Raw genomic sequence first — 12,247 nt, 5'->3', positions numbered from 1 at the left:
CCCTATCAACAGGCCAAGGCAGTTTCTTTATTCACTAACCAATAAAAGTGACACATAGGCAGAAGAACCTCCCACACCACATATCAAAGCAGCCAGGGTTTTTGGAGCAAAGCAATAGATGCATAGAAGATCTTTACATTGTTCATTAGGTTTGGCATCTGATACAGCAAGGCATCAGAGACTCAGAGAAGCTTATGAGCACACAATCCCAGCCTGGGTGTGGTGATGACCTGCTGGCCATTGTGAGGTATCACAAAGAATGACGCCATAGTGAGTCACTGGACTTTTCAAAATGTGCTCCCTCCCAGTTTGGCTATTGGAAAAGGCGTATCTGTGAAGAAGACGTGCGTCCAAAACCATACACATGGCTTGTAGCTTTCGGTAAAATAGGGATGAGAAAACAGTGCTCACCGTGCTAGGAGCTCTTCGTGACTTGTGGGAGGAAATGCATGAAAGACAAAAGCAGAGGAAGGATGGGCAGCTCTTTCAGCATTGTTCTTTTTTTTTTTTTGACTAATAAATGTTTATTCATCTATTTTTTTAAATAAAGAAAGAAATGGCTTCTTCAGCCTTCTAATATGTATTTATACTAGAGGATTCCAGGGATGCTTCCAGGCTTTCGTCATTGAATGAGTCCGGGTTCTCACAGTGAGCAGCTACTGGATTCTCTGGTTCCTCAGAATTATGGCCTATCATTATAGCTCTTCAGCAATGTTGCACTATCCAGCCTCCAACTGTGTAAGCCGATCTAAAGATTCTTGATTCACATCTGTATAGATGCATACGTATACACAGAAACATGCCCACACACCCCCAACACACTATTGGTTCTGTTCCTCGACAGAAATCTGACAAACTTTCTGTGTTTTGTTTTGTTTCTTTTCTTCTCTAGTTTGAATACAATATGCATGACTTCCTTGTTCTGTTTTATTTTGTTTTAATTTTTTGGCATTTGTTCTAGTAAATGTTTTCTGAGATTCAATTTAAAAAAAAAAGAAACAATGAATAGAAATGACTTTAAGGAAAAGTGAGAGGACCTGAAGGAGAAGAAAATTTACTTCCCATTTTATTCCTTTGCACATAATTTTTAATTATTTTAATAATGTCATGTATTACTTTTTTATTGATTTTTATTGAGCACTACATTTTTCTCTGCTCCCCTCTCTGCCTCTCCCCTCTTCTTTAACCCTCCCCCAAGGTCCCCATGCTCCCAATTTACTCAGGAGATCTTGTCTTTTTCTACTTCCCATGTAGATTAGATCTATGTAAGTCTCTCTTAGTGTCCTCAGTGTTGTCTAAGTTCTCTGGAATCATGGAAAACCACCTATGAGTGAGTACATTGGATAATTGTCTTTCTGTGTCTGGGTTACCTCACTCAAAATAATGTTTTCTAGCTCCATCCATTTTCCTGCAAAATTCAAGATGTGTCATACTCCATTGTGTAAATGTTTCCTAATTTTCTGAGAAATCACCACACTGACATGCAAAGGGGCTGTACCAGCTTGCATTCCCACCAGCAGTGCAGGAGTGTGCCCTTTTCCCCACAACCTCTCCAGCATAAGTTGTCATCAGTGTTTTTGATCTTGGCCATTCTTACAGGTGTAAGATGGAATCTCAGAGTTGTTTTGATTTGCATTTCTCTGATGACAAAGGATGTTGAACATTTCCTTAAGTGTCTTTCAGTCATTTTAGATTCCTCTGTTGAGAGTTCTCCATTTTTTTTTTTTTTGAAGAACCCAGCAGCAGTCTGAGTGTTAATGTTCTGTTGTCAGGGTAAGAACCCTGAACATGAACCTGTATGTCAGTTTGCAGAATGATTTCCATATACCTGCTCTAAGGTTTTGGAGGTGCCTTCATACCATAGCTCAGGCTGGCCTTAAAGTTATAGCAGAATTATAGACATCCACCAGCAACCCCTGCTGAGCTCTACTGTGTTTGCTGTACGTCTGCGCCCTGTCTATCTGTGAAATAACATGGGTGTTATTTCCATTTTCCCCTAAAGCTCGCAACCATCATACTTCCTATGGCAAACCAGCCATTTGAAGTTGAATATTAACAGTGGGCCAGGGAAAAGGATTAAGACAGAGGAGTTACACTTTTTGGAAGAGTGAACTATGGCAGTGGTAACAAATCAAACAGATGACACGGTCTGTGGTCACAGGGCCTTGTCGAGGATCCGGGCTACACCAACCTTAGTGCTGGCCTTTGCACACTAGGCCAGAGAGACGTTTACTGCACCCGTGGGTGAGGACAAACAGCCTGGGGACTGAAGCACCTTGTGTGCTAATAATAGTGTTTCCTCCGGTAAGAAATTTCCCCTAAGGAGAGAGCCCTGTCTAGTGGGTGAGCCAAATATGTTGCCCACCACCTACGACGGGGGCGGGGCTGAAACCTCCTGATAGCCACCATTAATAACTGTGAGAGATCACCCGTGCCAAGCACTGCTGGCCATAAGAGAGAAAGGACACAGTGACCTTGTCAAGAAGAGCAACCTTTAGAATCTCCGTAATGACACGTGCTTGCCTTCAGTGACAGAATCTCACAGACTAGTGAAGGGAGAGAATCTCACAAGGCACAACCTGGCAGCCCAGCTTTCCAGTTAGGAACAAAACCCTAAGTTTTAGAAAATCGGGTAGTTTAGTAGTTTTCATGTGATTCAGCCTACCGAAGAATTATAATTAACTCCCACACAACACTCTCTAGAGAGTAAACTGTGCCGCCGCATGGTGTCAAAAAACTCTACCTAGGAGAGGGGTCTCCTAGTAACTTTTAGCACTAAGTTAGCCCTGGCTGCCACTCAGTGTGATGGAAGAGGGGGAGTCAAGATGCTTAGGTTCCGTATCCAGGCAATTGAAGTTTCTCTTTGTGAGCTGTGGGTCACCGAGCCCAGCTGTCTTCACAGCTGTAAGGAGGATTGGTGAGAGACTCACCTAATACACCCTTTGGTCAACTACCTTGTAATGTAAGTAGTCTGTTTACCGGCAGCAGAACCTAACATAAAAGGAGTGAATTTTAAAGAGATGAGGGTGTCGACATACAGACTGCATCATTTCCAGATGAGGCCACCCTCTCAGCCCTTCGTCACAGCCCTGACTTTCAGCTGATGGAGTCTAGTTGGGAACAAGCAGATGAGAGACTGAGAGCCACACTGTGGAGTGACTTGACATATTGGGACAGGTGTCCCTGGTCTTTTGTACGTTCTGACACAGGGCTTCTCCCAATGCATCTACCTGCCAACTACCAGTTACAAATGGTCTATCATTGTCTGGTTTTTCTAACTAACCAATTTTCAGCTTGACAACCTGGAACACTTTGTCCAGGCACTTACAGATTCAAGCACAATTGGCTTTAGCATTCTTTTTTCTTTTAAGGATTTTATTTTTAAAAGGTTGAATTTGGAACTTGGGGTATAACTGAGTGGTAAGGTACTCACCACTTATAGGAATGGTGAGTTTCAACTGCACACCACAGTGTACAGTTCAAGGCACAGGGCTAAGAAAGGGCAGAGAGATGGAGCTGCCCACACATGTCCAGTCACAGAAATACAAAACCAGACAGGACAGATGAGCAGGGACAGAGCCCAGAAGAGACACTTTCAGAGTGGAAGCTGTAAACACAGAAGGCTTGTTCATGGATTAGGTAGACTTATCTCTTGGGCCACAGTAAAAAGCCAGAGGATGGGAAACTAAAAAATGGCATTGATTTTTCTCACAGTTCAAAAACCAAGGAAGATGAAACCATGGCTCCAGTTGACTATGGCTGTGGTGGAGACTCTCTGCCTTTCTTGAAGACAGCAGACACCAGATGTCCAGATGGCGCACGGATAGCTGTCTGGTCCCTTCTGGTTCCATAAGGATACCAGTCCTATCAGTTTAGGGACCAGTCTGGTGAACTCATTTAACCTCAGTCATTAGTCATGTAGTATATTCATGGTTGTTGACTTGTAGAAAAACTTTGTTTTCTTAAAAACATTTAAAGACCATAAATAGGGACCCAATAGCATCACAGTACATGTGTGTGGGGGAAGAATGTGAGCATATATGCACATACTCCTTCTTGGAAATTATTTCTGTCCATTTCAAGGGTCACAGATCAGAAATTAAATAGCCCGCAGAATTCATCTAGAGGAACCAGGAGTGAGACAAATTAAGCCTGTTGACTTGGGTGCTCTGACGAGTCTGAAGTCCAAGTTAAAAGTTAATAGCAATGGCTTACATTGCTAAATTCTTAAAGCTCTTCATTCTTTGTAGGTTAACTCTATCATGGAAGATTATCCTAAGTACAATGTTCACATCAACTTTTCTTCTTTTTGGTAAGTCTTAGAGGTGATGATCCTTAAACTGACTCACTGAGTGTATGGTAACAGAGGGCTCAGTGGGATGACTCGTGTTTGACATGTTGGAGGTCACCTGCACATTCTTTCAGCTCCTTTCCCCCTTCCATGTACTGTGCTAAAAATAATATAAGCTTCTTAGAAAATTTATAATGATTAAAAATTAATTTAATTTATTTAAAATTAATTTAAAATTATTTTCTTGTATTATAGTTTATTTTTCTATTTTTTATTTAAAATAGATTTTTGTATATGCTATATTCCAATTATAGTTTCCCCTCCAACAACTATTCTGGGACCCTTGCTACTTCCCCTCCTTGCAGAATCCATGCTCTATCTTTCCCTAGAAAAACAGGCATGGAAAGAATGACAATAAAATAAGAAAAACAAAACAAAACAGAATAAGACAAAACAAACTGAAAAGAGGCAAAGAAAAACATGAGAACATATAGATTCAGAGACACACATGTGCATAGCACAAAACCAGAGGTCATATTATATACATATGCAAAAGAACACAAAAATTGCATGGAAGCTGAGAATCCCTAATATGGGGCCAGTGAGTTGACTCAAGTGGTAAAGGTCCCTGCTGCCAAGCCTGATGATCTGCGTTTGGTCTCTGAACTCACAAAGTAGAAAGAAAAAAATGTACTACATCCAGTTGTCTTCTGCAAGGTCATATAGATAAACAATAGGTGATATAATGGTGGATGGATGAATGATAGATAGATAGATAGATAGATAGATAGATAGATAGATAGATAGATGATAGATAGATGATAGAGCAAAAAGGAAAGAATCCCCAATGTTTCTGAAAGAAACATCTGATATTTTACCTGCTCTAAATTTGAATGACTGAGCTTAGAGATCTTTTTTTTAATTTTTAAAAGCTTTAACCCACATATTAGTTATACATGATAATATGTTTCTTCATAGTATTTTAATACATGCATACAATGTTTTACTTCTTTGTAACATGAGGGCCTGCTTGTTTGGGTTTCTGTCCTGCCCAGTTCCCACAGTCGGCAAGCCCCCAAAGAAATTACACAGAGGTCTATATTAATGATAAACTGATTGGACCATTAGCTCAGGCTTCTTATTAACTCTTATAACTTATATTAGCCCATTATTTTTATCTATGTTAGCCATATGTCTCAGTACCTTTTTCATCAGGGCAAGTCACATCTTCCTTCTGGGCAGGACTGCAGAGGAATTGGCTTCCTCCTTCCCAGAATTCTCCTGTTCTCATTGACCCGCCTCTACTTCCTGTTTGGTTGTCCTGCCTCTACTTCCTGCCTGGCTACTGGCCAATCAGTGTTTATTTAAAACATAATTGACAGACTATAGACAATTCTCCCACACCATGTCCCCCTCTTTAAAAAGAAAAGGAAAATATCCATAGTCCATCTTTTGGGAACATGTGCATAGTATTCCAGACTACTTCATGCTGGTTGGGGGCACTTATAATCTTATGGGGACCTAAAGAAAATTTAGAATTATGATCAAGTCCTGACTGGAGTATCCTGTGAGTCTTGATCATCTCAGGCAGCAGTCTTGAATCTGTTCTAAATGTAGAACTCAGACATCCAGGCAATCTGTTCCTACTGGAGATTTCTCAGGGGGTCTTCTTTGATCAAACCTGATTTTTCTTAACTCAGAATGAATCCTCAGCCTCTCATTTCCTGTGGAAACAAAAGCAAAATCTCCTTTCCAAAGTAACATACCTTTTGGCTTCCATTTTGAATTCAAGGTATTTTCAAAATACCTATCTTGGAATTATTTAGCAGCATTTATAAACAAATATCTTTTAGCAGCTGTTGCTCTTTCCTCGGCATTCAAACAATTCAAAGAAAGCATAATAACATACAGTATCCAGATTCTCTGTGTGTTTTCCATTGTTATGTCTTTACTTTAACCTCTATTTCTTTTATTTTTACTTTTTGAGACAGGTTCTCTGTATATCTTTGGCTGTCCTGGATCTCCCTTTGTAGACCAGGCTATCTTTGAACTCATAGAGATCCACCTGCCTCTGCCTCCCAAGTGCTGTGCCACCACACCTTGAATTTACAGAGGTCTGTCTGCCTCTGTCTACCAAGTGTTGGAATTAAAGGTGTGTACCACCATGCACAACTACGTTCTTTCTTTCTTTTTTATTTTAAGGACTTTAACCTTTAGCCTGCATATATTTTTAACACACTGTAAAACATTTAGAGGTTTTCTTCATCTTTGAATCTGTCTTTACTGTATCTCTCTCTTTTTTTCTGACCACATGAGTCTTTAATTTGCTAAGCAATATGGGTAGGAGTAAAGCTATGGCCTTGATGGCTGGATCCAGCCCATTTCTTAGCTTCCTGAGATTTCAGGCTCATGGCAGAGGTATCAGCCAAAGCCATGTTTATTGCCACATCTCTATGGCATTTCAAGGTCCTTGCCAGCAAGCAAGCTGCAACAGTGTGTCCACAAACAACACTTAAATGCTCTCTCTGTAGCCGAACCTCCTGCCTCAAAGAGTCAGAGTTTGCGCTGGCAGGACAGTCCAGAAAGCCTCTATATTCTGTCAGTTATATTTTAAATAAATGCTGCTTGGCCAGTAGACAGGCAGGAAGTATAGACAGGGCAACCAGACAGCAAATAGAGGCGGGTCAATGAGAACAGGAGAATTCTGGGAAGGAGGAAGCCCATTTCTCCCCAGTCCTGTCCAGACACTGAAGAAGGAAGATATGACCTGCTCTACTGAAAAAGATACTGAGCCATGTGGCTAACATATAATAGAATAATGAACTAATATAAATTATAAGAGCTAATACAAAGCCTGAGCTAATGGGCCAATCAGTTTATAACTTATATAGACCTCTGTGTGATTTTCTTTGGGGCTTACCAGCTGCGGGAACTGGACAGGACATAAACTCCAACAAGCAGCCCATCATGTTACAGTTCTACTTACCTTAAATTGTAATTACTTCTGAGAATTTTATAAATAGATAATGAAATATGACCATGTATTTCTCCCATTTCCCCTGTCTAACCCTCTCATGCCTCACCCCCAACTTATTTTTTGAAAACCACTAAATCCAGTCAGAGCTTCCATATGAAAATAGCTGCGGGCCCATCCTACCACAGGGTTATGGGAAACCTACCAGTCCTACTTCCTCAAAACAGAATGATTTTCCCTCCTCCAGCAACCAGTAGCAGCTCAGGAAGGGGTAGAGCCTGTACCCCATCTATGCCAGAGTTTGGTTGGCTTGATCTTGTTCAGGTCTTGTACAGGTAATCACAACTGCTATGGGTTCATGGCTGCAATAGTCATGCCGTGTCTGGAAGCCAGCATGTCACAGTGCTTCTCCCCATCCTCCCCATCCTCCCCATCCTCCAGCTCTTACATTCTTTCTACCTTCTCTTCTTTGACTTTTTCTGAGTCTTTGTGGCAGTGAGATTTACACAAATATTACATTTAGGGCTCAGCACCAGTTCTCTTATCCTCAGTTCTTTGATCAATTAACCATCTCTCCATTGATAGCTCTTTTTTTTTTTTTTTTTTTTTTTTGTTTTTCGAGACTGTCCTGGAACTAGCTCTGTAGACCAGGCTGGTCTCGAACTCACAGAGATCCGCCTGCCTCTGCCTCCCGATCCATTGATAGCTCTTAACTACACATTGAAACTTCTCTGACCACGGTTGAGAGCAGCCCAGGTCTTTGGGTGTAAGCATAAAAACATTTCGGAGGCATTTGGACAGCATGACTATTTGGTAAGATAACAATAACAGCTTCTACCTAGAGCCCACGATATCCGCAGTCATGGGCTTTTGACCAAGATAGATGTCTAAAGGGTATGAAGTTCCCTTTTGTGGAGCAGACCTCCAGTCCAGTGAGAAAGTGACTAGTTACTCCATAGCTGTCATGCCACTGTTGCTCCAGTAGCCATATCTTGCCTGGCAGGTCAAAATTGCATGGTTTCAACGTTCCCCTCAAGGATATGCTTCCAAAGACCTAACTACCTACGGAGTCACACCTCTTCAACCTTCTACCAACTCCTAGTACCACCAAGTTGAAGACCAAGCCTTTGACACATTAGCCTTTGGGGTATAATTATATAATTATCACATAATCTTTTAAGATACACATTGACATCTTTATAAAGGCTATAAACTGCTCCTTTGTATTTCCAATTTTTAGCCGGCCAACTTACCGACACATGTGCTGGCTCAAATGTAAACACTTTGCCCACAAATCTCAGGAGAATTTAACTGACCACTGTTGTTTTTGTTCTCTACTGAATTGAAGTGATAATTCAGTACTATTGGGTGAAGTGTGTTGGACAAGCCCTTCCTCTGTCAAAGTACTCATGTAATCAGGCTCCTAAAGGAAATTCTTTGTATACCAAGCCAATAGCTTCCTGTTCTCTCTCTCCTCCACAAGTCTGCATCCTGCCTCTTAGCTCAAATAGATGAAAAAAAAGTTGGAAATTTTCTTATATGTTTACTTTCATTAATCCTGTTTGGAGGGCCATCCTTGTTGTAGAGTGTATCACTTCTTTGTTCATTTCTGTGGCTCAACAATATTGCATTGTGGGCATATATACCACATTTTTAAATCCATTTGCCCATTGACGGATATTTGGCCTATTTATACCTTTTAGGTCTTAGAGATAGTACAGGTATGAACATGTGCACATGTGTTTGTTTGGACATTTATTTTAGATTCTTTTTAAGCAAACAGCTAGTAGTGGAGATACCAGGAAAGAAATGGTGATAATCTTTCATGCTGAGTACCTCACTGCCCAATTTTACCAGCAATGTGGGGGGTTCTGCCTTTCTCTATGCTATTTAAATCTCCCTTGCCATTTCCCTGTTTAATTAGAGTCATGTTGGTAGCTACAGAGTGGTCAATGTGGCATTGATATGCATTTTTGTAGATACTAATTTTCATAAGTTTATAGACAATTGTTGGTTGCCTTGACGGGTTACTTAGTCTAGGGTTAGTAACTGTCTGGCAGTTCAGTTATTCCAGGGTCCCGGAGAGGCACTATCTGTAAGATAAATGGGCTAGGAGAGAAGAAGAAGGCCATGCTACATTTGTCAGAGCCTCCGTTTATTAGAGATGGGGACAGCTTTATATAGGGTAAGGAGTTGGGGGATGGGCACAGGGGTCTGGGCTCTCGCTGCATGGTTCACGTTGGTCACGTGGTCCGTGTTGGTCACATAGGCAGGAGGTTATCTTCAGTCAGGTCACTGTAGGCCAGGAAGTCTTGAGTTTCCACACCTAGTTCCCTAGGTAGTTTGGAATGTGGGGTGGGTTCCACTAACAGATAGCTCTCCATCAGCCAATTTGGGTGTGGGGTAGGCTCTGTCAATAGAACGATTCCTAACACAATTAGGGGTGTGGAGTTCTCTGCAGACTCCCCAGGGTGATGGTTCCTGCAATGATTTTAGGAGGAAATTGGCTCCTAACAGACAATGAGTAGGTGTTATCTGGAGACTTGTCTGTCTTTTGTCCATTTCTTACTGTATTTTTCCTTCTCAGATGTTTGACTTTAAAATGCTTTCTTTCATTGTGCACAATGTTTTTCTTCATTTTTTTACTTTATCTTTTGGTTTATAAATGTTTATAATTTTGATGGCTTTTTAATCAAGAAATCCATCGCAGAATTCCAACATTGAAGATTTGCTGTTTTCTTCTGCATGGTTTCTTTTAGCAATTACACTCATGTTGTTGGCTCATTTATGGTCAAATGGTGCAGAGTACAATTCCAAATTCATTTTCCTGCACATGAGTATCTAGTTGGCTCAGCACCATTTGCTAAAGAGATAATTCTCCCATAGGGATATTCTTAATAGTCTTGGCATCCTGACAAAAGTTCAATTGACCATAGATGCATGTCTAAGTCTTTCCCATTGGCCCAGAAGCCTGTTGTGCCAGTGGCAGGGATTGTTTCAAATCTGTAAATAGATTGGGGAAATATTGCCAATTTAATAACAACTAATGGTCGAATTACTGAACATAGATTTATGGATTGTCTTTCTATTCACATAGTTCTTTCATTGCTTTTAGCATTGTGTGTGTGTGTTGTTGTTGTTGTTGTTACTGTTGTTGTTGTTGTTGTTGTTGCTTTCCAGTTCTGGGGATCAAACCCAGAGCCATACACGTGTTAAGCAAGCATCTCCCACTGAGATATATCTGTGAACCCATGGAGTCAAGAAGAGGTCTTTCCACCACCTGGAGTGGGAGATGGTTGTAATCTGCCATGTGCATGCTGGGAGTCAAATCTGGATTCTCTGGAAAAGCAGCAAGAGCTCTTGACTCCTGAACTTTCTCTCTAGGCCTTGACTTCCTCTCTAGGCCTGTCTCAGTCTCCAAAGTGTTAGGATTGCTTGCAGGCACCACCACTTTTGATTTGGAGAGCCTAACCATTTACATTTAAATTAATCACCAACAAGAAAAGATTTTCTTCAGCCATTTTCTTGTTTTTTTTTTTTTTTTCCTACGTCTTATATCTTTTGGTTGTTTCTAACTTCTTCTGTGGTGACCACCTTTTGTGTTGAATTGGTTGTAATGTACTTTTTGGAGACTCTTCTCACACGAATTAAATATTTTCTTAGTAGTTACCATGGGAATTATAGCAGTCAGAACTAATAACAACAATTTGATAGCAAATGAGCTTATAAATCATGCAAATATTCAGGTACCCATTAACGTGGATTTATCATTATGTTTCATTTGTTTATCTTTTAAACCATTTAAAAAATTAAACCTGAGTTGCTGTCTATTATAGTTTGAATATAAAATGTTTCTCACAGGCTCATGTTTGACTACTTAGTCTCCAACAAGTAGGGCTGTTATTAAACTTTTGAGAAATGGAGCTAGCAGATAGAGAGTTCTGGGGGTAGGCTTGAGGCTTATCACTTGGTCCTGCTTCGGGTGCAAGATTTCTTCTTGCTGATCTACCATGATGGGAGCAAGCCATGCCACAAGCTCCTAGCATCATGTGTGGTGTCCCTGTAGTGATCACACCTTCCTCACTGTGGTAGACTATTCGCATCTAAAACTGAGCCAAAATAAATGTCTCCTCCTGTAAGTTACTTCTGTTGGATAATCTGTCTCAATGGTGAGAAAAGGAACTAACACACAGACCCATGTTATTATGATGCTGGCTTTTATTAACTGTTAGCCAGTAATATTATATAGCTGTTAGCTGTTATTATAATGCTAGCTTTTATTAGCTGTTAGTCAGTTCAGTAGCATCTTCGTATAGCACTGAGCTGTCCCATGGGATGTCCTTTTACTTAACCCAAAAGACAGCAACAACTCCGCAGGGTTTGTTTGAGCACCCCTCCACTTCTCCTTTCCCTCTTTATTTGCCAAAAATTCTAGTTTTGCTGAATACAAATGTCTCCAGCACCATAAATACACTGATTGTCCTGTGGGCACTTTAAACACATCATCCCACTGATTTGTGGCATCTATAGTTTCTGATGAGAAATCAAATGATAATCCCGCCAAGAATTCTATCCACGGCAAAGCATTCCTTTCTTGCTGTTTCCAAGTTCTCTGTGCCTTTGTCTTTGGACAGTTTGATTGTGGGCTTTGTTGTGGGGAATCTTGACGTTTGTTCTCCTTGGCATCTGTTGGGTTTCTTGGGTGAACAGATTTGTTTTCATCTCTTCGAAAACTTTTTAGCGTCCTTCCATTGGGTATTCCTTCTCTCTCCTTTTGCCTTTTCCTCTGTCTGGAAGGAATGTGTAATTGGCACAGTGTGCGTTCCAGTGAAGTCCCTCAGGATTCCTTCAAGTAAACTGATGTTGTCTTGCATCTCAGATCTAGTGGCAACCAGTCTCAGTCTCAGATTCCAGAACAGTTGCTCCTCTCTCTCTTTCTCTCTCTCTCTCTCTCTCTCTCTCTCTCTCTCTCTCTCTCTCTC

At 40.8% G+C, this 12,247-nt stretch overlaps 1 protein-coding gene across 1 annotated transcript in view; it reads left to right on the top strand.

The window, feature by feature from the left end:
- Positions 1-2,904: 2,904 nt before the first annotated feature.
- The window catches only part of Sun3 (Sad1 and UNC84 domain containing 3), a 24,384-nt gene continuing 15,041 nt past the window's right edge, over positions 2,905-12,247 (top strand). The window contains exons 1-3 of the mRNA XM_026785233.1: positions 2,905-2,962; positions 3,715-3,887; positions 4,251-4,312. Of these exons, the coding sequence (XP_026641034.1) occupies positions 4,285-4,312 (28 nt within the window). The 5' untranslated portion in view covers positions 2,905-2,962; positions 3,715-3,887; positions 4,251-4,284. The remainder of the gene's footprint in view (positions 2,963-3,714; positions 3,888-4,250; positions 4,313-12,247) is intronic.

This window comes from Microtus ochrogaster, linkage group LG1 (assembly GCF_000317375.1).
Source record: "Microtus ochrogaster isolate Prairie Vole_2 linkage group LG1, MicOch1.0, whole genome shotgun sequence".
Lineage (NCBI taxonomy): Eukaryota > Metazoa > Chordata > Mammalia > Rodentia > Cricetidae > Microtus > Microtus ochrogaster.
The sequence above is the reverse complement of the archived record's forward strand: the minus strand, read 5'-3'. Positions and strand labels throughout refer to the sequence as shown.